Below are 26,468 nucleotides of genomic sequence, written 5' to 3'. Positions count from 1 at the left end.
CCAGGAATAAACACAATGAACCTCCTCTGAACTGCCTCCAAATGGAAGGATATTCTATCCTTGAATAAAGGAAAACAAAACTATACCTAGTACTTCAGGTATTGTTTCACCAATGCCCTGTCTCATTGTAGCAAGACTTTCCCACTTGCAATAAAGGCCAGCATTCCATCTGCTTCCTAATTATTGGCTATGCCAGCAAATTATCTTCCTGCATTTCATATACGATAATGTAAATTAGGAGGATGAACTAGTTATCCCCACAAGTCTCTCCCACCATTTAATAACATCATCACTGATCTGGTTGAAGCCTCATCTCTGCAATCTTGCCTTTCCACTGTAACCTTTCATACCTTGCTTATAAAAAGTCCATCTACCTCTGCTTTAAAAATATTCAAAGATTCCACTTCCACTACCCTTTGAAGAAAAACAACAATGGCTGTCATAGAAAATTCACCTCAGTTCTGTCTTAAATGGGCAACCATATTTTTAAATGGTGATTCCTTGTATATTTCAATCAAATTCCTTTTCCCTCTTCTAATCTCCAGCAGTCATAAGCATTTTCACACAAGGTATACCTTTCCTCATAAGACAACCCACTCATTCCAGGTGGCAATCTGAGCTGCTTCCAACGCATTAGCAAGCTTCCTTAAATAAGGTGATAATACTAGACATAATGCTCCAGATGTGATCTCACCAATGCCCTTTATAACTAAAGCACAACTTCTGTAATTTTGTACTCAATTCCTCTAGCACTAAAAAAACATTGTTAGCTATCCCAATTATTTGCTGTAGCTGCAGACTAGCCTTTTCCAAATCTCAGAGCCTTGCAATCTTTAACTATTTAGATAATATGCTTCGTTTTTATTTTTACTGCCAAAATAGACTATTTCCACATTTTCCTGCAATATGTGACATTTCCCAGATTTTTGCACACTCACTTAACTACATGCATCCATTTGTACTCTCCTTGCATCCTCTTCACAACTTGCTTTCCTACCTATGACATGGACTGGCCTTAAACTAATGGTCCATAAGAATGGATGAACACTTTCAGTAACTTAACTGCTTGCAATGTGCAATATCTGGACAAATTCTATATTTTTAGAATGTAAAACCAGCAGCATATTGATCTTTGTACTCTGACTTGGATATTGAAGACAGACTAGTTTTGCTAAAATTTATTTTTCCCTTCCCATTTGATAAAACAGTGCACATTTTATGTTCTAACATAAGGAAGAAATGCAGAAAAAAAATCACTAAAAATGACAAGCTAAACATATAGACCAGGACTAACATAGCAATTAAGATCTTCATTGAAGATTAGCAACTAATGACATCTGACATCATAAAGTTAACCACTTAATAATGCGAAAGGAACATGATTCTAAACAGGAAGAATGGAATTGGGTCCCTTTGCCTTTGAAACAAAAATTCTCAAGATCTAGGAGATGCCCATTTCCAACTGCCTGACAGAAGGCCATTTTCTTGAATGATAAAATCCATGCAGCAACTGTTTGTAATATTTGTTTGCAGAAGCTGCTGGTTGTCAAATGAACTTTGCTCCTACTGGATTTAATCCATAGAAGCGAAAGAAAAATCTTTGTTATTTCATGACCACAGCTAATAAACTATTAATGAAGTTGTCGTGATGGTAAAGTGTAGAAATGTGGTAGCCAATTTGTGCACAGCAAAATCCCACAACTAGTAGTGATATAAATAATCCAATAAATAAATGATCCAATAAATCTGCTTCAGTGATAATAGTTGCAGGATAAATATTTCTCAGGACGTGGCAATTTGTTGTACTTTTTTTTATTAAACCTCTGCTTTGCTCCAGTAGTCTCCTCCTCGGTCCTCAATTCATCCCATTTCTGCTGGCACTTATACCCTGCCTCCACCCAGTGTTCACGGTGACTTTCTGTTTCCTTTACTATTCCAAAGCATCACTCGTAGTTTAACCCCTCAAGTAGTTTTCCTAATATGTCCCTTCTCTGCACCACTCTTAGGTTCTGCCTTCTTCATTTACTCTCACTGGTCTTGATTTCTCACTTTCCTCACCTCTTCAGACAAACTCTCTGTATCATTATTAGCGAAACCTCTTTCTGCCCACTTTCAATCCTTAATATATCTTAACACTCTTTAACGCACTCCCTTTTTAATCACTAATTTCTAATAGCTAATATACCAAGGAATGAGTCACTAACCTAAATACTACTTCTGCATATTGGCACCAATACTGCCTCTTTATGCCATAAATACAAATGGTTTTCCTAAACAGAGATTGATAGACTTTTGTTGGACAAAAGCATTAAGCATTATAGAAACACAGTAAACTGAGTTAAACTATAGATCAGCCATAAATTTAGTTAATGGTGGAATATGTTTGATGACTGCACGGCCCCCTCCTATTCCTATGATCTTCAGAATTGTGATCCAGAAACCATATCTTTCAACAGGAAAATGTCACTCTGCTATTTAGGAAAGGCGAGAGGAAAAGCAGGGACTTACAAACTGCTTAGATCAAGATCTATCTGTAGTCAGGAAATTAAGGATGGAGTACACCTTGACAAATTTCAGCTGATCAGAGAATCAGCATAAACTTGCAAAAGATGGGTAACATCTGATGAATCTAATATTTTTTTTTAAAGACACAAGTAAAACAGTAAACAGGGAAATGTGCAGGCATGTTATTTATAAAGAATTTCAAAAGAATGGTGACCATAAACTAAAGGTGAAGCTGGTTGGAAAATTGGATGAATATAGGAGACAAAGTAGGAAAAATGAGCAGGTATATAGCACAGGAATCTAGGCTGGGGTCTTAAGAATTCACTATTTATTAATGACTAAAATATAGTTTAGAGGGGGATGCAAATGCATGGTTCTCAAAAGGATGCATAATTTTAAAATAGCCAGAAAGATATTACTGGCTTTTTAAACCAGAAAGATACCTGGATTCCAAGAATCAAGTTAAGGTGTACAATAATTTTCCCTCTTAGTTAGAAGTTAAGGGAAGATGGTGATTTAACTGAAGTCTTCTTGACTTTAGGAGGAACAGAGAAAGAGAAAGTGAGAAGTGGTTTCTATTGGTTGGGAGCTGAGAGCAATAAGATTTAGGTTAAATATTGGAGCCAAATCTTTCCAGACTGAAATTGTGATACTTTTATGTACAGGGGAAGGTAAAAGCTTCAATTTGATGTTGTCAATTATTAATCTTAAACCACAGACAAAGGGGTAGCATTCTTGCTTTGGAAAGTGGCAATATTCTTGTTTAAACCAAATAGTTTAAGCAATAATTACTTGTTTTTAGCAGTGTGAAAGCAGCACTGTCACCAAATAATCTTGGCATTGCTGACCTCTACCCATGACAGTCAATAGACCCTAGTGTAACTTCAATAATAAGAGGCTTTTATTAAAAAAAAAATCCGCACTCATTCCACCCAATTAAGCCATGATCTTTGATATTGCTAAACTTTAACCTTTTTGTTTCTTTTATTAACATATGCTTTTCCTTTGGATAATAGAAAAAAATAGCAGTTAAACATTTTTCATTGTCATCTCTTCATAGAAGCAAAAGCAACACACTCTTACCTTTCCTGCATAATGTACTATTGTAAATACTGGATTCTGACTTCTGCCTATTTTAAAATGTGGATTCCGTTTGAAACCATTGTTTAATTTGTCCACAAAAGTCCTGTCAGTGGCCTGTAATGTACATAAAAGGTATATCTGTTTATTGCACAAATATTATCAGGATTATTTTTTGTTAGCAAAGTTCTCTTAGATTAACATAGGACCTGATTTTTTTTTAAATATAAAAGTTATCTAAAAGCTTCTCTCAAATCTGCATGCATTTATTTAAAAATTTAATGGAAAATTAGCAAACTAACCAGACAAAGTGTGTATGAATATAACTACTCAAATCAGTTGCAAGGTGCACTAATTCCATGAAACTAATGGAGGGAAGGGACCAGAGTTCTTGATGGACCACAAGCTTGGTGTGTTTGAGGTCTTTAAATACTATTCCTTTGTTGGCCTTAGGCTGTGGCAAGGCACTGGAGGCAGTGCTGAATCTTGTCATCAGTCTACCTTCACCGAGAGGTGGATCTGATACATCTTTCTTCAGACATTCGTCAATTTTGCATTCTCTACCCCATAGAACTATGGAGGCTAAATAAATGGATATATTCAATGCTGAAATACAGATAATTGATCTATAGGGGAGTTAAGGGATCTGGGGAACAGGCAGTAAAATAGAGATGAATCCAAGATTAGATGAGCCATTACCTTATTAAATGGTGGACAAAGTTCAAGGGGCCATACAGTCTACTCCTACTTCTATCTGTCTCTATAATTACAGTTACATTTTTATAAACATTTAAGATACAAACCACTGTGAAAGTGCAATTGCAGAGCTGATAAAAGCTTTTAAATCAGTATACTTCCTCCAACAACTGATTTTCTTTCAATATGATGATTTATGCCTCCCCCCCACCCCCAAGTCTTTATTCACATAAAAACTAAGAATGTATCATGTTCAGCACCGTGGATACTCCTCTGTGCTCAATAAACATATTGAGCCACCATCTCAGCAATAATAATATTTTAAGATCAATGCCAACACAGATTATTAAATCTCTGTATCAAAATGGGCATTAGATTAGTAATAAATAATATCATACTATGACATCAGCAACTTACCAACCACATTAATGGCCATGGATTTGTAGGCCCAACAAAGCCACAACGTGGAAAGGGGTGACAGGGCAGTCAAGCCAGTGGGTGGGAGGGAGCTGGGTAGAGTAGTTGGTAGGTTAATTAGTTACTGTAAAAGTAGGTGGGTGGCTGGAAGATAGGGTTGGTGGTGGGTAGCCGATGGGGATGCAAGGAGGAAAACTGGTGCTTGATGGGGTGGGCTGAAAGGCCTGTTTTTGTGCCCTACAACCCTATAACTAAAAGAAAAAGTGAAAGTAGTAAAAATGGAAAGATGACTCTACTTTGGCTTTTGCATGCCATACCAAATGCACGTGTTGTTTTAAATTACAAATCCCAAAGCTGAAGTAAATGGGCAGCTTGAGTAATTATAGAAACAGAGAATGCTAGAAATACTCAACAGGTTAGACAGTAACTAGAGAAACAGATCTAACATTTCATGTTGATGCCCTTTATCAGCACATTCGTTAGGTCGTTAACCAGAAATATTACTTCTGGTTTTTCTCTCTCCACAGCTGCTGCCTGCCATAGCTAAATAGTTGTGTTTTTTTTTGAAGTTTCAAAAAATCTGTCATATTTTACTTCTGAATAATTACTTTCATTTTTAAAGCATTAGTGACAAGCTACTGTCATGGTTTCTTCAACATTCAGGTCCTCACCTGTGGAAATGCACTTTGCTCATCCAGTAGGGAAAAAACTCCTAATGGTTTTGCTAAAAACAGATCCTGTGAAGAGAAAGTTTATGCTTAAATAAACTGAAGCAACATGTTAATAACCTTAAAAAAGCCAGGCAGAACTGAATGCTCTTTTTTTTTTACCAGAATTGCTTTGTTGTTCTTAAAGGTAATTGTTTTCCATTCAATTTCTTCTTGTTTGTACTCATCCTGTTGCATTAAAAATATGTGCTGCAGAAAAAATAGAAATGCATTTCATTTGTGAATTTAAAAATATAAAAGAACAGGAAAATATAATTTACACACACACACACAAAATACACACATGGATGGGAAACATGGAATAGAGGGATGTACTAGTATCAGATAGGAGTCAAGCAATACCAACAATTGTTGTAGATCTTGTTCTGCATGTTTGGAATAGCCATCGAGTTCCAGATTGGAAACAAGGCTTTTATATTATTTACAGAGAACAGTTTGCAGGATGAAAAATTGTGGCCCAAGGGCAGAGTGCAGGAAGATTATTGCTTGAATAACATAGGTATTTATGGACCACTGAATTATCTATTGGTGAAGACAGGACAGGAATTATTCTAAGGTTACAAGCTAAAGCAGTCAAGGTCATTAAGGTTCAATATTCTTTTGCCATCTGCTTATGCTGCAGCCCATGTATTGCAGTTCCTCAAAATCGGTTTCATAATTTGCAAATCATGATAGCTGGTGGAAGCAATTTGTTATTCATTGTACAGGATATGGGTGCGGCTAACAATGCCAGCATTTGCCACCCACCCTGTTCGAGAAGGTGGTGGTACTTCTCGGTACTGTAAATTAGTACTGTACTTCCAATGATGGTGTTTCTTCAGTGGCATTTGATGTTCCAGGGTTTAAAGCCAGTGCCAATGAAGGAATAGTGTAATGTTCCCAATTCAGGATGGTGTGTGAATTGGCAGGGATCCTGTGAAGGCTATTGATCTTGCCCTTCTTGGCATTAGGAGTCAGAAGTATGGGAGATTCCATCTGGGTAGCCTGGGCAAGTAATTGTAATGCATTTTGTAGATGATATGTACTGTCATCATGGTGTGCTCATGGTGGAAGGAATGAATGTTTAGGATGGTCAACTGTGTGCCAGGAAGAAGGCTGTCCTGTCCTTGTTAGTGCTGAGCTTTCCAAGTGATGCTGGAGCTACACTCATCCAGGAAAAGGGAGAAAATTCCATGACACTCTTGACTTGTGCCTTGCAGGTAGTAGAAAGGCCCTAGGGTGTCACTCACTGCAGTCTGCCTCATCTTAGAATGCTTTATGTAATCATAGTATTTGTGTGGCTGTCAATTTTCTGATCATTGTCATAAGGAAGTCATACTGCATGGAAATAGTCCTTTTGACCTACTAAGTCTGCGTTGACCATCAAACACCCATTTACAAACCCTATTTTGTTCTCCCCACATTCCCATCAACGCCCCCTGGATTCTACCACTTATTTATACACTAGGGCAATTTATAGTATCCAATTAACCCATCAACCTGCACATGTTTAGGAAGTGGAGGGAAACCATGGAAACATGCAGCACCACAGGAAGAACATGCAAACTTCACAGACAGCACTGGAAGTCAGGACTGAACCTGGGTCATTGGAACTGTGAGGCAGCATCTCTACTGTGCACTGTGCCACCCACTGGTGACCCCCAGGATGCTAATGATGGATGCACAACTCTGACTATACTGCCACAGAAATGTCAAGAGTAGATGGTTGGGGTCACTCTCCAAAATTAGAGTTCACTGATTCAAAATAAACAAAGTGAGAATGTAACTTCCTGTGTCCAAATTAAAGCAGCAAATCATTATTTCCTTCCCCACTCCGAGTCCTAATAAGAGTACATAATTCTAAGTAACATATGGAAATAATTGGCAGAAAATGACAACACATTTTTCAAATGCCATCAATTATCTAAAATTCAACACCTAACCTAGTAACATAATCTTAAATTCCAGGTTTACTTACATGGTTGAAGAAATACTGAAGCTGTTCGTTTGCCAAATTAATACACATCTGTTCATATCGGTTAACTGCAAAATTTTCAAATCCAAAAATGTCTAATATACCTATAATAAAAATCAGGATTCAAATCAAGAGTGCAGTTTGCACCTGCTTGACTTATTCAAGCACAAAGAGATATTTGTGATAGGTGGAAACAGCAAAACAAATAATAAAAAAATGCATACCCAACAAAACTGCCATGCTCTCCACATTCAACATTCAAAATGCTAACTTTTAGACTATTTCTACTTAAAGGTAAACAACCTAATTTATTCTTGATTGTGCAAGTTTATCTCACTTTAAGAACAACCGTTATCCTGGGTATGCCAACAATGGCAGAAAACAGAACCTTTGTACAGCTTAGCTTACATGATTTTGACACATGAAATGTTTGTGTTACATACCTATCTCCCACAGTTCAACAACATCCATGTCTTCTTTTGGAGCCAGAAGCTGGTTGATTTTGCTGACTATCCACCCAAAAACTCTGCCGTAAGCAACCTTAGCAATAGAATCCCTGGCATCTATAATAACATAGATACAAAATTAGAAAGGCGACACGGGGAGCAATGCAACCCTTTCAACCCCAATCATGAGTTACACTTCAATCCCCAAGTATTCATTCTGTAATCTCTGGTTATATTAGATGCATCAACAGGAATCATTCATTATTATATGTTCATGCATCATGGCTTTCACCTCATCTTTGATATTGTTCTGTAAATTCAATCTCAGTTTATTTTCTCTATGAAGCCTTCACTGCACAATGACTAAAACAAGTTGATAATGGGGAAAATTAATTATGTTATATCCAAGAAACACAAGTTTCCTTGCCAATTTTCTATAATCTTATTACAACGCCAATTACAAAATCTACAACGCAGGCACCTTGCAGCAATTTTAAGAATATGACTGTACTTTGGTTGGAATAACCATCATTTTCTTGCCTCCTTTTAAAGTAACTTTCCCAACCATAAAATCCAAATAAGGTTGCCAATTCTCCAGTGTACCTGTAATTAATAATAAATCTCCAAGAAATTCCTGTAAACAACTTAGAGAATGCTAATAGATGTTACATTGAACAATATTGTTATTGATAACAATATTGGAAATGGGCCGGGGGGTGTGGGGGTTGGACATCTGCTTAACTGCTGGTAAAGCTTCATCCAATTGAGTCATAAGGCTTTAGAGTTGTGGAGCACAGAAACAGGCCCTTCAGCCCACCACATCTGCCAACCGTTGCATCAGTGTATACCGATCTCATTTGCCTGCATCTGGTCCATAGCCTTCTATGCCTTGACAATTCAAGTGCTTATCCAGATGCTTCTTAAATGGTGTGGGAGTATCTGCCTCTACCACCTCCTCAGACAGTGCATTCCAGTTTCCTCCCATTCTCTGTGTGAAAAAAATTCCCCCTCAGATTTCCTCTAAATCTCCCATCTCTTACCTTAAACCTATATCCACATGCCTAGGATACTCCCACCTTGGGGAAAAAGGTTCTTACTAGCTACCTTATCCATTCCCCTCATAAATTTGCCCTCTATTAAGTCACCTCTCGGCTTTCCTTGTTCCAGGAAAAACAAGTAATTAAGAATCTGGTAATCTTGAAGTGGTGAAAGAATGGTTTGTGTCACTAAGCTGTAAATATCAGGCGACCAGTGATGGGGGTTTAGGGTTACAGCAAACAGAAGATGTGCAGTCACTGATGAAGCTGCCAGAAGATGATCAACCAGAGATGCTTACTCAGAACTCAACCGCGTTCTGACACATTGGACCCTGTCCTACTGTGTATCCTTTTCCTTAATGCCAGCATTGGCAGCTGTACTATTAGCCACCTGGGTCCCATCTCCACTGAAATCCTTCAACTGTTCAACTCTCTCTCCTGCCATAAAACCCTCCTTCAAATATATTCTTGACGACATTCCTTCTTTGACTCAATATCAATTTCTTTTTGCTTACATCTGTGAAACTAAATGGAAAATCTTTCTATGTTAAAGAACTACATAAAGGCAAATTGATATAGAAGTTACAAGCAATTTCCTTTATACTTTGAGATGGACTCTTGACCTCAATCTACCTTGTTGTGACCTTGCACCTTATTGTCTACCTGCAATGCACTTTCCTGTAGCTGTGACACTTTACTCTGTAATTGTTTTTTTTAACCTGTATTACCTCAATGCACTCTGTACTAACTCAACATATCTGCACTGTGTAATGAATTGATCTGTACGAACAGCATGCAAGACAAGTTTTTCCACTGTACCTCGGTACAAGTGACAATAATAAACCAATACCAATTTTGGTAAATTGTATTGAAAGGACATTGTGGAACTTAAGTTCTGAAGTGAAATTTCCAGTGAGGTGAACCATTTTGTTCTGGATGCAATGAACACCAAGTGTGGATGCGTATGATGAATGTTTAAACACATTCCTCTTGAACCTTACGATGATTAAAAAAAACATCTTTGCTAGTTCAGGACATGTCACTTATTGCAACAAACTCATCCAAGAGTAAACATTAGCAAGCTACTTGCCCAAGCGTGGAGCCAGTGGTCATAAGTAGCTTTAAGCTTTTCACAACGGATATTTATTTACTATAAAGTGTTGCCAAATAGTAACAGGAACAGAAGTCCTATTTGACCTTTTCCCTCTCTGACCCAAGTAGCTGAAACCAACTTAGCTTAGATCAGTTAACGCAGGGCATAAAACAGATAATGCGATGCATCAGAGATAGACTCATCATTTTCTAAAGGGCTCACGTGAATTGAGCAGGTAGCAGTTTCTAAGCAGTAAATTTACTTTTCAATCCTACTCCATAAATGCTGCCTGATCTGCTCAGTATTTCTTAGCATTTTCTGTCTTTATTTCAAATGTCCAACATCTACAGTATTTTGGCTTTGTCCAATCCAGGTTACATGGACCTAAAGATGCCAAGAATAAGCCTATCAATTACTACTAGATTAAATAAATTGTCCCTACCTTCAGCTTGCTGTTTGGTGTGGTATCGTTGAATGGACTCTCCTCGAGTTACTGCCATTGTACAAATCAAACATTTTAGAAGTTCTTCTTGCTCAACACCAAACTGACCCTATTCAAATTAACATTAATTAGTATAGTCCAGGACAGCCACAGCAAATAAAGCAATTCCATATCAGTATTAGAATCTCAGTGGTTAACGATTATTATTAAATATGAAAGTGGTGGATAAAGTGAATGACATCTCTTCCAAATCCACTTTAAACTATTAAAATTTTTAATTGTTAACTTGATTTATAAACATCGCTACAGGAGTTAGAATGTAGAGGAGGGTCAACAATTACCTGCAATATCACCCTGTTGTGTGGAAAACTTGAATGGAGCCACAAAGTGGGCATTGTTCAAATGTTCCACACAACACCCAGGCTGTTCTGGCAACATTAGACTCTACTATTCCTCCGTTTCTCTCGCCTAGCTTCCTTTTAAAGCACAATTTTAATACCTTATATTTATTTATAATTCCATCTATCCCACTTTGAAGGTTTAATTATCTCATTTGTGAGTTGAAATGGTTCAATACCCAATCCTATCCCTGTAACATTAACTCCGTTTTGCCACTCTCCACAGATGCTACTTGGCCTTTGAGTATTTCCAGCATTCTCTTTTATTTCAGATTTCCAGCAACTGCTATGTTCTTTATTCAGCAGTTTTATTTTCTCTCTACTCCATCTCCCTATACTTACATCTCCTCTATACAGATTAGCTGCAATTAGCAAACCTTCATCACCCCCTCTCAGCTGGCACCAACACTAGCTGTGTCATGTTATTCTTACTCTCCACGCTATCACACTGTATCTTTAATCTTTTTATCCTTTTGTGAAGCTTAAAACATGCTGGTTGTTCTAATGATTCCTAGTTCTGAAGAACTATCATTAACTGAAATGTTAATTTTGTTTCTCTATCCACAATTGCTGAGTAACTCCAGCATTTTGATTTTGCTTCCTGTTCCTTCAAAGACATTCTGCATGTTCTGAGACAGATCAGGGATACATTATAAACATGCTACATAGATGAGTTGAGGATGAGGCTTTTCCAATACCAGTCCAGCTTCTCCGGCTACAAACTTCATAAAATTGACCCCCCAAAAATCCTGCTGCTTCTTTGTAACTCATACAAAGCTGTATTCCACCATCATCGACTTACATTTCCTCCTATTCAAGTAACCCTTCAAACTTCATAACTCTTACAAAATGCTGGAGGAACTTAGCGGGTCAGGCAGCATCTGTGGAGGGAAATGGAGAGTCAAAATTTTGAGTCGAGACCCTTCATCTGAGTTCCTCCAGCATTTTGTTTGTTGCTCCAGATTCCAGCATCTGCAACCTCTTGTCTTACCATTGTTTTCAATTATCCCCATATTCTGTTATTGCTTTTATCCTGTACTACCTCAGTGCACTGTGTAATGAATTGATCTGTACGAGCGGTATGCAGGACAAGTTTTTCCACTGTACCTCGGTACAAGTGACAATAATAAATCAATACCAAATCCCTGCTTCTAGCTTATCCCTCCAAGCATCAGAGACCTGGGTGTTCCTTCAATGGTAGCTTACAGCTTGTCCATGACGTTCCTGACTCTATGAATAGAAGCCAGGTCTTCACCCACTTGTGTAGCAGATTCTCAAACTCCCTCCTTAAATTTCTCGCTCTCTAAATCTCTCCTTTACAGTACTCTTCAAATCCTACTGCTCTGACCAAACTTACAGCAACCTTTTATAATCTCATGTGGTTGTTGTCAAATTCTAATGATGCCCTTAGTAAAATATCCCCAGGTGATTCACGTGTTTAAAGTGACATAATTGCAAATTTTGTGGTGTCAAGAAGAGCATAAATTTTACTGTTTTAAAGCATAAATTTTGCAATGAAAAATCCTGTCAAACAAATTAAGATCAGTGGTCAAACACAAAGTGAATATCAAAAGCTTATTGGGTCACAGCCATTTATATCCAACAGAGGCTTTAATTTATTTTTAAAATGCAATTTTGGTGCAATCATTTTAAGGTCACTGAACTTTTGTTGTGTGTTTGATCTTTGTTGTCTTTGCTATGGTGTCAGTAAAGCGCAAATATAGATGAAGTGCACTGAATGCATCAATAACATGTTGCTCTTTTGTTCCATTTCTGTTGCAGTTCATGAGACAATAACTACCAAAACACCGAAGTCAAGGGAGGAGATAGCAAAACTATAGTGTAAATATGGTCTTCTGCAGTAGTGCCAATTCTATAGAATGTGCCAAATGTTACACTTGCTTGGCTAAATATATTAAAGTTATTTATGCTATAGCCTAATAATAGCAGTTAATTTTTATTTGTGACAACATCCAATCAGACAATGGATGGATTGTCCAACCTGCAATTACAGGAGTAGGAAACTTTCATTTCCCACTGTAAGGTGGCAGGGTTGACAATGGGGAGACTCTTGGTCATCACTGAGCTGCCTGCCAGTGAACCCGGTCCCTCGGCTCTGCTGAAATCTTTTGGCACACCTGGATCACCAAGTAATAGGTGGCTGCAGCAAAGCAAGACCCCAGAAAGGAACAAAGTCGCAGGCTCTATTGGAGACTGGGTAAAGCCCTGAGAAAGATTCTGAGATAGGGAGTCGCAGGGTTGTGATCTCTGGGGATCCCTGGAAGGAAGGCAGTGCTGAAGTTTGATATCATGGTTGTTTACAGGTAGGGTAGGGTAGTTGGTGTGGGGATGGGGAGAGAGGTTGATACATTCTGTAGCAGGTGAAACAGATTGCAAGATCATTTTTCTCTAGTTTTTTTTTTAAATATACCTTTCCTCTCAGACGGCTGACAAGGAAGCCTTTGGCAATGTTTGTCATCTGATTACTTACCTGGTGTGCAGCAATTTTGAGGTCGTGCCCTATCCCATAGATAGAATACAGCTGATACATCACCAGGGGTATCTTGGTCATTCAACTGGGTGGACAAGCATTACTTGTCATCAGCACATGCAGGCTGCTCACATGGCATTCAGCCATCAACAATCAAATGGCATTGGGGTTTGCCGCAGAATGCAGAACCCAGTTGGGTATCTGGCAGAACCATCACTGAACTCTGTTTCTCTCCCCACGTATGCTGCCCGACCTGCCAGATTTCCAGCCTGCAGTTTTTTTTTGTACAGTTGGTATGGTCTTTATCTTGGAGGAAAATAGGGGCCAAACTTTTATCTAGACAGAAGGAAATGCAGTTGAAGGTTGGTTACAAGATTGGTGGAAGAAGATAGTGTGACTGTAAGGAGAAAATGGGAACGAAGTACAACACATGTAAAGCATTCTTTGGTGAGCTAATGTCAACTTCTTCTTTTCTTCCTTTCTAGCTCCTTTAGCTGTTCCTCCTCAATGTTTCCCCTGTCCCTGCACATTTTCACGATGGCGACAAAGGAGGTTCAGTCACAATGATGAAGCTTTGGAGCTGGCAGCAGGAATTAATAAACCAGGATACAACATTCTGAGATATACAGCCCAAAGGACTCTAGAACCATCCAGTGGAAGCACAAGTGTCAAGTGTTTACTCATTAACATTCCTTAAGGCAGTGGGGTTCTCATTGTAAGGCTGCTCTGATATTTTGTTTGGGTTCCTAACAGAATAAGTGGGCCATATCAAGCATTATTTCTTGTCACCCAGTAATCATCTTTTATCCTGGCAGTGTGAATGAAATAATAAAAAAAGCAGGAACGAGGATCGATAGTGTTGAAGAGTAATGACTGCTACTAGGATATGGCACTGATCTATGTGATATGCTCTTCATGGCCACATACCCCTGAAAACTATGAATGAGATACAAAATGGCTTGTAATTATCTCTAGACATGTATATGATGTTCGCTCAGCATTCGTGTGACCGATAACAGATGAGTCATGTCATGTGCCTGCTTTACAGCAATGTAATGTTGTTGCAGACATTCAGTCTGTCAACCTGAAATCTAACTATGTAAACATTTTAAGAGTTTTATCTTACAAAAGAAACTACTCCCTCTTTACACCTCTCAATGCATTTGTTAAGGTCTTTCAAACTGGCACCAAGGGTGGTAGTTTTCCTTTGGAATTATTGAAGTAAACTAAAGACTCTGTTGAAATGTTTTAGGGGGAGCTAGTGACACCACAACTGATTTTTCAGTGTTTCCTAATGACTTCTCACATCAAAACTTGTGGTAGGCCTATGCATGTACCAGCAAGAGTGCATAGCAGAGCAAATTAAAATGACAGGGGCCAGGAGCATTGATGTACTGGAAAACCACACTTGCATGACTAAACTTGAGAACCATTCAGTTCATCTCTCAAATGAATGGATATTCTCTATACAAGGAACAACATCCTGGAGGTTGAAGGAAAAAATAGTAGCATGAGAGCCCCAAAGTAAGATGCACTGCAAACATAAACAAAGAAGTACTGGAGATTGCCCAAGAAGCACAAAACAGACTGACAATTCTTGCATCATGCAAGCGTGAAATGCATCTTGTTTAAGGAGATTAGGCAGATTTTTTAAAAATATTGGGTACTAGGGATAAATGTTAATACAGCCATAATGTTTTTGAATAATGGAGCAGATACAAGGGGTAAATTGATGTACTCCTGTTTCTATTTCTTAAGAATATTCTAAACTGGAAGATTTTTTTTAAAAATCTGAAATAATTATAAGTAGCTGAAAGCTCTAAGTTTGGGGCAAGGAGCCAGAAGCAATGAGACAATTACCTTAGCAGTCTAAAACAAAATGGTGTGCTTGCAAAAACCAGACTGAGGGGCCATACTAATAACTGTAGTATCTACATTAACAAAACTGATCTCCACACAATTGCACAAAGTCATACAGAACCATCTAGACAATGAACAACATCTACTACCTGTTTCAAGATTCAAATGCAAAGTTATCATGTTGTAAAGTATTCACAAAATTGGACCTTTCCCATACCTACACACACTTGAATGCTACAAAGATATTCAACTGTACCTGGCCAAAACACACAAAGGACTCTACTCATATACAACGTTACCCCATGGAGTCAAGTCTTTACCAAAAGTTTTCTAGGTTGTGATGGATAAGTCTTGCACAGGACGAATCATTCCGTGCTTAATCAAGATGATCTTTCCAAGTTTGAAGGAAGTGTTCAGATTACATGAGCACAACCTAAACGTGAGGTGAAGCAAGTGCACATTTTTGCAACTAGTAGTAGGTCATCCAAGTACCTTAGTTTGAAGGTTGATGTCAATGGCCTACAACTAGTGAAGAAGGTAATGGCCAACAATGTGCCAAAGCCTGAAAACATAGGCAATAAGATTGTTTGGGAGGAATGGAATAGGGGAGGAGGGAAACGGTGGTGTGCAATTCTTTCCAGTTCTTGCAACTAAGCTCACAGCTTTGCATCATTGATTGAAAAAGAATGTGAAATGGAGGTGGAGCAAGGAGGAACAAAGTGCAACAAAGTGCACTTGACAAATGAAAGAAAAACTTAGCAACTGAAACTCACCATGTTTATTTAAATACTTTGTGCAAGTTGAAGAGGGCATGTCATGTGGGATTCTCACAACTGGCAAGCATAATTATACACAATCAAGATCTTAATACTTGAAATAGTGTTTGCATTCAAGAACTTCCACCAACTTTAAAGCTTTAATTGAGGTTAGATCATAAGACTTGACTAGTGATACTTGGTCCTAAATCCAAGATGTCTACTATAGCAGCATAAAGGATCAGTAATCCTGTTAATACAGTACAACTGTGTAGCATGGGTCTTAACTGGAATGCCATTGAGCCAGCACAGTGGTGCAGTTCCACAGCTCCAGCAACACAGGTTCAATTTTGACCTCAGATGTTGTGTTGAACTTGCATGTCCTCCTTGTGACCACATGAGTTTCTGCTGGGTGGTTCAGTTTCCTCAGGCATTCCAAAAACAGACCAATAGATTAATCCTCTAGGTTACCCCTTAATGTAGGTAAGTGGCAAAAAAAAAATCAAAGGTGAATCGAGAATAAGTTGCAAGGTTACAGGGAAATAAGGACGGAGTCACAATGATACTAATCAGCATATGCATTATTAGCCCCCCATCAAGTCAAACTCACACACAAGGTTTGCGGAGCCAAGAAATCATTAGTTCAAATGGGTGACAGATTCAAAAGTGCTCATACATATAGATCAAATTGATCTGCTAGAGATGAGCCAAGAGTGGATGTTGAACCACTTGATCAAGTAGGATTTAATATATCAAGTAGAATCCAAATCCAAGCAGGCCTGTCAAGGGAACAGAATCTTGAGCTAAAATCCAGATACAGTTGAAAAGTAATTCAACACCAAAATTTGGAAGGAGAAGACTCCAAAAGCTGTTTCCTAGGCCAATAGTTTAAAAAAAATGTGCAGATGCTGGAAATATGAAATAAAAGTAAAAAATGCTAGAAAGCACTCAACAGGTCAGGAAGTGTCATCGTTCATTAAATGTATACTGATTAGTTAATTATGTCTCACTGTTGCTTTCTAAATAGAAAAGGACAGTAATGTTATGTTTCTTTTAGCATGAACATAACGTTCTCTCTGTATCCATGTGAATGTTCATATTGTAATTATGATTAAGTAGGACAGACACGAGGCAAGCCTACTTAAAATTTCAACACTTATGTAATTGAAATGCTCTGCCTTGCAAAATAACCCATTATATTTTTGGATATACATTTGCTGAGTCTCAATGCACTTATAAAGATATTACATGGTGAATAAGTTTGATTTCAATATTAAAAGTATATTTGACCAGTTTCTCAAAAACTGGAGCCATTATTATATGTAAGTAGTTATAGAAACAAAACACTGTTGTATGTTCCAATGATTCCTTTGTTGTTGCAAAGAAAAACACCCTTTCAGTAGAGGGAACTTCACATGCCATTAGATTCTTTAGTTTATTTGAAGGACATATTGAAGGTATACGTACTGCTGCAGCTTTCAGCCATCCCTTTGACTGATCTGTCACTTTAAGGATTCCAGTGTCTTGAGGTTCGAAAAGGATATTGCCTAGTGACAGGATTCCTGCTAGTATTGTCATCATGTCCACCTGCTCCTATAAATAAAGGCAAAATATTAATTGGATATTATTTTAATGATGGATTGTTTGTTTGTTTTACTACAGGATTAACACATTCTACTGCCAAAAAAACAATACAGTGTTAAATGGTCCAATCAACGAATAGGCTTTGATACAGATTATTAGGCTTTCAGCACTTGGAATAAAATGTGAAAAATATGTAGTCATCGACTTTAGTAGAAAAAATAGAAAGGCAGAATATTTTTTTAAAATGGTGTTTTAGGGGGACCTGGGAGATACTCTAGGCTGGAGTATCTAGACCAGGAGTTACACTCAAATTTTAGCATCAGCACTCAGGACAGAGATGAGAAGCAATTACTTCACTCAAAGCATAGCGATTCTCTGGAATGTTATCATAGAGGCATGTGGTGGCTCAGTCACTGACTACATTCAAGATAAAGATCAATAGTTTTTTTTATATATAGATAAAACAGGATTCAAAGGATCGATAATTAGGGTAAAGATGAAGTTTTGAAAGATCAGGGAATTGAGGGCTATGGGGAACAGGTACAGAGGAGGAGATGAAGCCTAGGGCATGTCAGACATGATCATATTGAATGGTGGGGCCTACTCCAGCTCCTAATGTTTTTATGTTCTTTTATAGGATTAGTGCAGGAAAGTGGGGCTAAGATACAAATTCAGCCATGATCTTACTGAATGACAGAGCAGGCACAATGGGCCAAATGGCCTACTCCTATTGCTTCTATTTCTTATGTTCTTAATTATCAATAAATAAAATGCAACTCCAAGGTCAACTGATTGCTTTAGAAAATTCTAGAAATACAAAAAGCTGGTATGGAACATCACATCAAGTGGCGTTCTCTACTCTCCAATTGTGAGCCCGACCCTCACCACATCCAAACACAAATACCCCCTCCAATATGATGTAGGAATGAGAAGAAAGATGTGGAAAACCTAATAAATTTAAATGCATGTGTGCATGCAAGGGAAAATTAATTATCAGGCATACTGTGATAGGAACAAATAAGAATCCATCATTATAGCATGGAGTACTTCAATGCATGCAAACTAGTCCATTAAGTAATAACAATCAGTACAGTCTGAACCTGCAGCAAATAAATTAAGAGTTTTTTTCCAAATAAGGTTTCAGCTTTTTCCAAAATAGGTGTGTGTAAAAGGTGGTAGGCCACTAAAATTATGAAATACTTCTATTCATTAGTAGGAAATACGAACAAAAACCACATTATCTGTTAACCACACTAATTATCCCAATCTTGTTTTTTTTTCAAAAAAAAACATCCTCTTACCCCTGTGCTGCAGCACAAGTGGTTTCTCTTTAAAAGACTTCGTTCACCACCAATGAGCTACATTATGTTTGACCCAGCTTTCAGTGCCTTCTAAATACTCCCTCATAGCTCCACATCAATTCCTCTCATTATATCTCTTCTCTGTAAATGAGCTTAACACTTTGTTTAATGCTTAAAATGCTAGGTAAGTGCAAATTGTTGGAGGATAAATATCAACAATGAAAACATTTCAAAATATTATTTACAGAGAAGAGCACCACAATTGGATACACCCGATTACACTCATTGCCAAATTGCGTACATTTTCAATGGGAAATTTCACATTAAAACTGAGCACCAACATTTCTGGAAACATGGTGATTTACCTGCTCAAGAAACCCAACCATGTCCAGTGCATTGCACACTTCATGGTATTTCTTGTTCCATCGCTGGATGATTTCATCAGAACCATATTTGTGATTTAGGTACCTAGAAAAGATTGGGTTGCAGTATAACAGTTGAATTTCCAGATCTCACATTACACTATTCACACTGCAGTTGAAATGTGCAGGTGAAGCCTTTCAATGTTGTCTAAACTTTTAGTTGAAAGGGTGATGCAGTATATAGTAACGAAGAAAAAGTATTGTAACAGGCCTCTGGGAAAAATAGAAGCAAATAAAATAAAGCATAGGCTTCTGGAGCTTGTTTCATGCCTTACATTACTACAGTGCTAATATACAGTAGGGGAGTGCATGAAAACAAATCTTTGGAAACCAGTAGGCTAGGTATCAAGTATTTGAATCTTTATGTACAACTGGGCCTGTGTGTCAAGGTTCGAAGTGTTTGATCCACTGACAAAGACAACCCTTTAAATAATTTAGAAAATGAATCTGTGAAGAATAATATGATTGATTTATCACAAACAAAAACTGGTAAATGATATTTCTTGTTGAGAGAACAGAACACAGGAGCAGCCCATGATGTCCGTGCTGACCACAATACCCATTTAAACTAATCCCATCTGACTGCAAATGGTCCATATCCTTCCATCCCCTACCTTTTCATGTGCCTGTTTAAATGGCTGTTAAATGTTGCTATTGTATTTGCTTCCAGCACCTCCTCTGGCAACATGTTCCAGGTACCTACTACTCTGTGCAAAAAAAAAACTTGCCTCTCAGATCTCCATTAAACTTTCCCCCTCTCACCTTAAATCTATACCCTACAGTATTTGGCATTTCTACCCTGGGGGAGAAAAAAAGACCGACTGTCTACACTATCTATGGCTCTCATAATTTTATATACTTCAATCAGGTCACCCCTCAGCTTCTGACACTCCAGAGAAAACAACCCAAGTTTGTCCGACCTCTGGTCTCTCCCTGTTGCCATTCTTAAACAAAAGGGACAACATGGCTATTCCACAGAACTAAAGAGGATCTCCATCAAGGCCCCAGCAATCTCCTCTTGTCTCTCTCAACAACCTGGGATAGATCCCATCAGGACCCAGAGACTTATCCACATTAGTGTTCTTAAAAAGACCCAACACCTCCTCCTTGATATCAACGTGCCGTAGAACATCTGCATACCCCTCCTTGATCTCATTATCCTCCAAGTCCTTCTCCTTAGTGAATACTGATGCAAAGTACTCATTTAGTATCTGGCCACCTTCCTCTGTCTCCAGGCAGAAATTCCCTCCTTTATTCTTGAGTGGTCTTGCCATCTCCCTAGCTACTCTCTGGTTTTTAAACTCATGTATAAAATGCAGTAGGATTCTCCTTAATCCTACTCATCAAGGACATTTCGTGTCCCCTTTTAGCCCTCCTGATTCCCTGTTTAAATTCTTTCCTGCTTCCTTTATATTCCTCAGGGGCCCTGTCTGATTTCAGTTTCCTAACCCTTACACAAGCTTCCTTTTTAACTCGGAGTAAATTTACAACATTTTTTTTGTCATCCAAGGTTCCTGAACTTTGAAATCCTCGTCTTTCTTCCTGACGGGAATATGTTATTCTGAAATTCTGACCAGCTGGCTTAAACAACTCCCAAATGTCAGATGTGGACTTGCCCAATAATAGCAGCTCCCAATCTACTCTCCCCAGCTCCCACCTAATACTGTTGTAAAAAGCCTTCCCTCAATTGAGTACTCCCCCCCAACCCCCGAGATCCAGTCTTATCCTTATGCACAACTATCTCAAAACATTTTTTTAAAAATAGAGAGCCAACGATTAGACAGAAAAAGATGCCATTATCCTTAAAAGAAGATCAAGAGGAAATTTGATAAGTCATGATGAGTCTCACAACAACCTTTCCCTCAATGTGAGCAAAACGAAGGTGCTGGTCATTGACTTCAGGAAGTGGGGTGGTGCACATGCTTCTGTTTACGTCAATGGAGCAGAGGTCGAGAGGGTTGAGAGCTCCAAGTTCCTAGGTGTACACATCACCAATAGCTTGTCCAGGTCCAACCACATAGCTGCCACGGCCAAGAAAGTGCATCAGTGCCTCCAATTTAGCATGTCCCTATTGACCCTCACCAATTTTTCACCAATGCGCCATAGGAAATATCCTATCCAGATGCATCATGGCTCAGTATGGCAACGGCTCTGCTCAGGACCGCAAGAAATTGCGGGGTTGTGGACACAGCACAGCACAGCACATCAAGGAAACTAGCTTCCCCTCCATGGACTCTGTCTACCTCTCGCTGCCTTGGTAAAGCAGCCAGCATAATCAAAGGCTTCTCTCACATTCTCTCTTCTCCCCTTCCCATCAGGCAGAAGATACAAAACCTGAAAGCACATACCACCAAGCTCAGGGACAGCTTCTATCCCACAGTTATAAGACAATTGAACAGACGTCTTGTACGATGAGGTGGACTCTTGACCTCACAATCTACTTGCACCTTACTTTCTGTCTGCACTTTCTCTGTAACTGTAATACTACATTCTGCATTTTGTTATTGCATTTCCCTTGTACTACCTCGATGTACTGATGTTCTGAAATAATCTGTATGGATGGCATGCAAAGCAACATTTTTCACTATACCTTGATACACGTGACAATAATAAACCAATTAAAGTAAGAAAAGCTGATGATATTAGGCTGGTTGTTAGTGTGGGCTATGAGAAGGGCGAAGACAGCCTTCAGAGAGAAAGGGACAAGAAAACGAGCAAGGACATGGCATATAGAATATCATATGGAAAAATGTGTGATGGTCCACTTGGGGGAAAAAGAAACAGAATTTTAGCTATTAAGGGAATCACAGAAAATGCAGTTAGTGCAAGAAAGAGTCCAAGGAAAAAGATCACCCACTATCTTAGAAACAGCAGAGCCAATGGTCTACACCTCTTATTTATTATGCTTGTTGGCTCCCATTAGCAGGTATTCAAGGATAGGGGTCACAGATATAAAATGATGGGTAAAAGATAGAAGATGAGGTGAGGGAAAGCTTTTCTTAAAAGGAAATACCCTGAGTTATGATCTGGACCTCACTGCCTGTAATTGCAGTGGAAATAAAGTTAACCAGCTTTTGAAAAATTAGATAGGCACAAAGGAAAACACTTTACACTGCCTAGAGTGTTCTGCAAAGAGCAGCACTGACCTCAACGGGCCAAGAGGTCTCCTGTGTCAGAACTAACTTTTGACTTAGTTTGCAAAGACAAAAGACTCTTGTAAATTAGCTCCAGAAACAGTAATGTGGTGAAAGAGCAGTTAACTTGTTTTTTTGAGCTAAACTTTAGGGAGATTAACATTGTTATTCCAGTACACCAGGAGTAGAATATTCTACAGAAAATAAACATTTCAACCACATTACTTCACTTAATTCTGCCTTTGAAACCAAGTTTTTGGATTCAAATGTGCAATAAAACAGGAAAACCAAGTTCAGCAAATTTTAAAAATAGAGTCAAAAAGTCATACAGCAAAACAAAAACAGGCCTTTTGGCCTGCTGCATCTGTGCCGATAATCAAACACCCACGCACACTAATCCCATTTTATTCTCCCCACATTCCCATCAACTTCTCCTGGATTCTACTACTTACTTACACACGAAAGGCAATTTACAATGGCCAATTAACCTACCGACCTGTATGCCTTTAGAGTTGGTCGGAAACAGGAGTGCCTGGAGGAAGTGCATGCTGTCACAGGGAAAACATGCAAACTCCATATAAACAGCTGCTAAGGGCAGGATTGAAACCAGGTCACTGGAGTAGCAAGGCAGCAGCTCTACTACATGAGCCACTGTGCCACTCACAATTCTTAACTTAAATACTTAGTTTATGAATGATTGGTAAGTTATAAAAAGTTTATTAGAATCCAAGTTAGTCCAAGAGTGACCAATTCAGACCAATGCCCAAACTCATCCACCACACCTGCATAAACTTTGCATGGTGGGCACACCCAATCACCTTGGGTCTCCCAAACCCGAAGCCACTGAGTGAGGCGTACGGAGACCTCAACCACCATACTGCTGGGATCCTGCCCTTGGAACACTCCAAACCTTTGACCGAGGGCAATGCTGGGGTACAGCCTCAACCCCGCTAAAGATTCCGATGCTCACGTTTTTAAATGTCCTTGATATTCAAGGACACTTTAAAAAAAAACTTTAAATTATTAAAAAAGATAGAAATTTTAAAATTAAAAATAACATTAAACCCAGGAAAACTAATAAATAAATAACAATAAAAACAATTATGTAACAATTCAAAAACCAAACTCCAATCTCCATTTCTTTCCAATCTCCATTTTGGGAATCCTCATTCAGATGAGCAGAGATTCTGATGCTATGTCAAGTCTGGCTAGCTGACTGACCAACTCCACATGGAGTTCAGCAATGGAACACAGTAACTGTCAATTGTCACTCAGTTCGTCCTAGACCTACAACCACTCTGCTCAGTCCAGGATAAACTTGCCAGCTGCTGAACACTTTCAGTTCCTCTAAAACTAGTGGCAACAACCAGCACAATTCAGCCCTTTATTTCCTGTCAGTAAATTGGTTTATTATTGTCACATGTACCGAGGTACAGTGACAAGCTTGGCTTGCATACTGTTCATATGGAACAATTTATTATGACTGCTTTATGCAAGCCATCCAAGTACATAATCATGCATGTAATTCCTGTCAGGTAATTTGCTACATGATTCTCTTCACTGGACCATTATATTTTAGCGTCCTTTCAAAACGAGGATGTGGGATTGAAAAATTTGCAGATTTGACCTCCAATGAAGTTTTAGTGACTTGTTTTTCAAGAACTGAAATCACCAACTTTTATTAAAATTAGTACAACACTACAAAGGGCCTTTCTGTTTTGAATGCTTTACTATAATAATTTTCTTCAACCTGGTAAGAACAAGGTAAAAATGCATGAAATAAAGTATTACCTGTAAAACGTGGGCTCCAGAAGCCCATACACCTCCTGATCAGCAGGAGATATTCCAGCGAACATATAGTAGAAAATATGGAAGTTTTTCTCGCCTTCATCCTGATGCACAACTCGGGATTTCTCCAGTAGGTATTCATTGATTTTGGCACCTTTTACTGGATGAAAACACCAATTCACACATATTAAATTGACTACACAGCTAATTGGATGGAATCATACAGGTGACTATCATAAACTATCCTCTTTGGTAGCATATTGTTACTGTCCCTTAGCCACCCAGATTTTCCTCCACATCTACATCATTAATTATGTACTGACTCTAAAAGGATACCTCAATTGAAATACAATTAAATATTAAAATAGCTGCACAATTGCAGCATGGTTATAGTAAATGGGAAGGAAAAAAGTTACATTAAGGGAGACCAAGATATAATTTCCATACTGTCATTTGGATATGTGATAGCTTTGTTTGAGTGTTTTTTCCAGATATAATTACTACATTCAGGAAACATTGTATCAGCTATAAGCTTATCAGAAATTGTTAAATAAGTTGAAACAAAACACACCTTTCACACTAAATTGTGCACCAATTGCCTTAAAAAGCTTTCATTTTTGGAGGCTGTCAGATGCCCATCACTCTCAGAAATGTATCATTATGCCAAGTGGAGCAATTTGCTGAATTATTTCCCTTTGTCTGAACTGGGGTGCACATTAACTCAATGGAGAATTGTCTTCCAAGCTCAAAACACATGAATGCAGATTGGCAGAGGTGAAAACAGGAAATTCAAGTATACACAGGCTGGGTTGTTCACCCAACTTAAACTATACTGTGTCAAACCACAACATTAGCAAGTTTTCAGCTGCCCAAAAGTTAGCCAGCACAAAATGGGAATAATTCCTGCCTTCACACAGAGATTTTTTCTCAGGGTGAAAATGGCTAATACAAGGGGCATAATTTTAAGGTGACTAGAGGATTAGATGAAGATACAAGGGGGATGTCAGAGGTAAGGTTTTGCACCCCCCCCCCCCCCCCCCACACACACACACACAGAGGTGGGTATGTGGACTGCACTGCCAGCAGAGGTTGTGGGGGCAGATACATTAGGGACATTTAAGAGACTTAGATAGACACATGAATGATAGAGAAATGGAGGGCTGTGTGGGAGGGAAGGGTTAGATAGTTATTAGAGCAGGATAAAATGTCAGCACAACAGCATGGGCCAAAGGGCCTGTACTGTGCTGTAATGTTCTATGTTCTATTACCTAAATGGAGAGAGAATACAAATGAGCAAAGTACAGAGGGATTTAAGTGTTCTACAGCACGAATGACAAAATGTCAGCAGGCAGGTCTAACAAGTAGATAAGATGGCAAATGACATTTTGGCCTTTATTGCAAAGGGTTTGGAGTTTAAAAATAGAGAGCCTTTGTTACGATTGTACAAGGTATTGTTGAGCCACACTTTGAGTACTGCACACAGTTTTAGTCCCCTGTTTAAGGAAGGATAGCATGGAGGCAACCCAAATGAGATTCACCAGGATAACTCTGTGGATGAAAGGAGTGTCCTATCAAAAGAAGCTAGACAGATTTGGTCTGTATTCTTTGGAGTTTAAAAGATTGAGGGGGTGACGTTATTGTGATATACAAGATCTTGAGTGAGCACGACCGAGTAGAGGCTGAGATGTTTTCAATAATAGGAAAGTCTTAATGAAGGGTTGTTACAAAACATGGGGCTAGTCATTTAAAACTGGGCTACGTTGAAATTTCCTTTCACAGAGGGTGGTGAATCTTTCTGCAGTGGGTTATGGAGTCTAGATTATTAGAAGTATTTAAGGCAGAGGTAGATAAATTTTCAAAGGTGGAGGAATTGAGGACTATGGGCACGGAAGAGCTGAGGCCAGCGGAGATCAGCCATGATCATATTGAATGGCAGGACAGGCTTGAGGAGTCAGGTGGCCTACTGCTTCCTGCTCCTATTGTGTTAGCTGGTCAATCATTTGCAACATCTAGTGTGCTGGGGATATGTTTGGTGAAGGGTTACATTACCAAATTTGCCACTGGGAAATGAATCTCACTCTCCAGATGCAGTATTATAACATGCAACATCTTGAGCCTATAACTAAGCATCCACACTCTCCAGCTTACTTGTCCTAAAACAACAACCAGTCAAGAGGGGAATTGCCATTCACTCTGTTCCAATCCTTCATTCAAGTCACATTACTTAAGAGAGTGAACTTGCCAATATAAAATTTAACACCCACAGCCAATGCCCAAATCAGACAGATAGGAGATAAGGAAATCCAAAAAAACAGCAAAGTTCAAGTGTTTAAATCA

At 38.6% G+C, this 26,468-nt stretch overlaps 1 protein-coding gene across 1 annotated transcript in view; it reads right to left on the bottom strand.

Moving 5' to 3' along the window:
• Positions 1–26,468, bottom strand: part of LOC127580669 (unconventional myosin-X) — a 139,625-nt gene that overhangs the window by 51,714 nt on the left and 61,443 nt on the right. The window contains exons 6-14 of the mRNA XM_052034353.1: positions 24,135–24,291; positions 19,153–19,255; positions 17,370–17,495; positions 10,399–10,507; positions 7,824–7,943; positions 7,384–7,484; positions 5,529–5,615; positions 5,370–5,435; positions 3,589–3,702 (exon numbers count right to left, since the gene is read on the bottom strand). Coding sequence (XP_051890313.1) covers positions 3,589–3,702; positions 5,370–5,435; positions 5,529–5,615; positions 7,384–7,484; positions 7,824–7,943; positions 10,399–10,507; positions 17,370–17,495; positions 19,153–19,255; positions 24,135–24,291 — 983 coding nt within the window. The remainder of the gene's footprint in view (positions 1–3,588; positions 3,703–5,369; positions 5,436–5,528; positions 5,616–7,383; positions 7,485–7,823; positions 7,944–10,398; positions 10,508–17,369; positions 17,496–19,152; positions 19,256–24,134; positions 24,292–26,468) is intronic.

The sequence above is a fragment of the Pristis pectinata genome, chromosome 2, assembly GCF_009764475.1.
Source record: "Pristis pectinata isolate sPriPec2 chromosome 2, sPriPec2.1.pri, whole genome shotgun sequence".
Taxonomy (NCBI): Eukaryota; Metazoa; Chordata; class Chondrichthyes; order Rhinopristiformes; family Pristidae; genus Pristis; species Pristis pectinata.
Note: the sequence above shows the minus strand (reverse complement) of the source record. Positions and strands in the feature narration are given on the sequence as shown.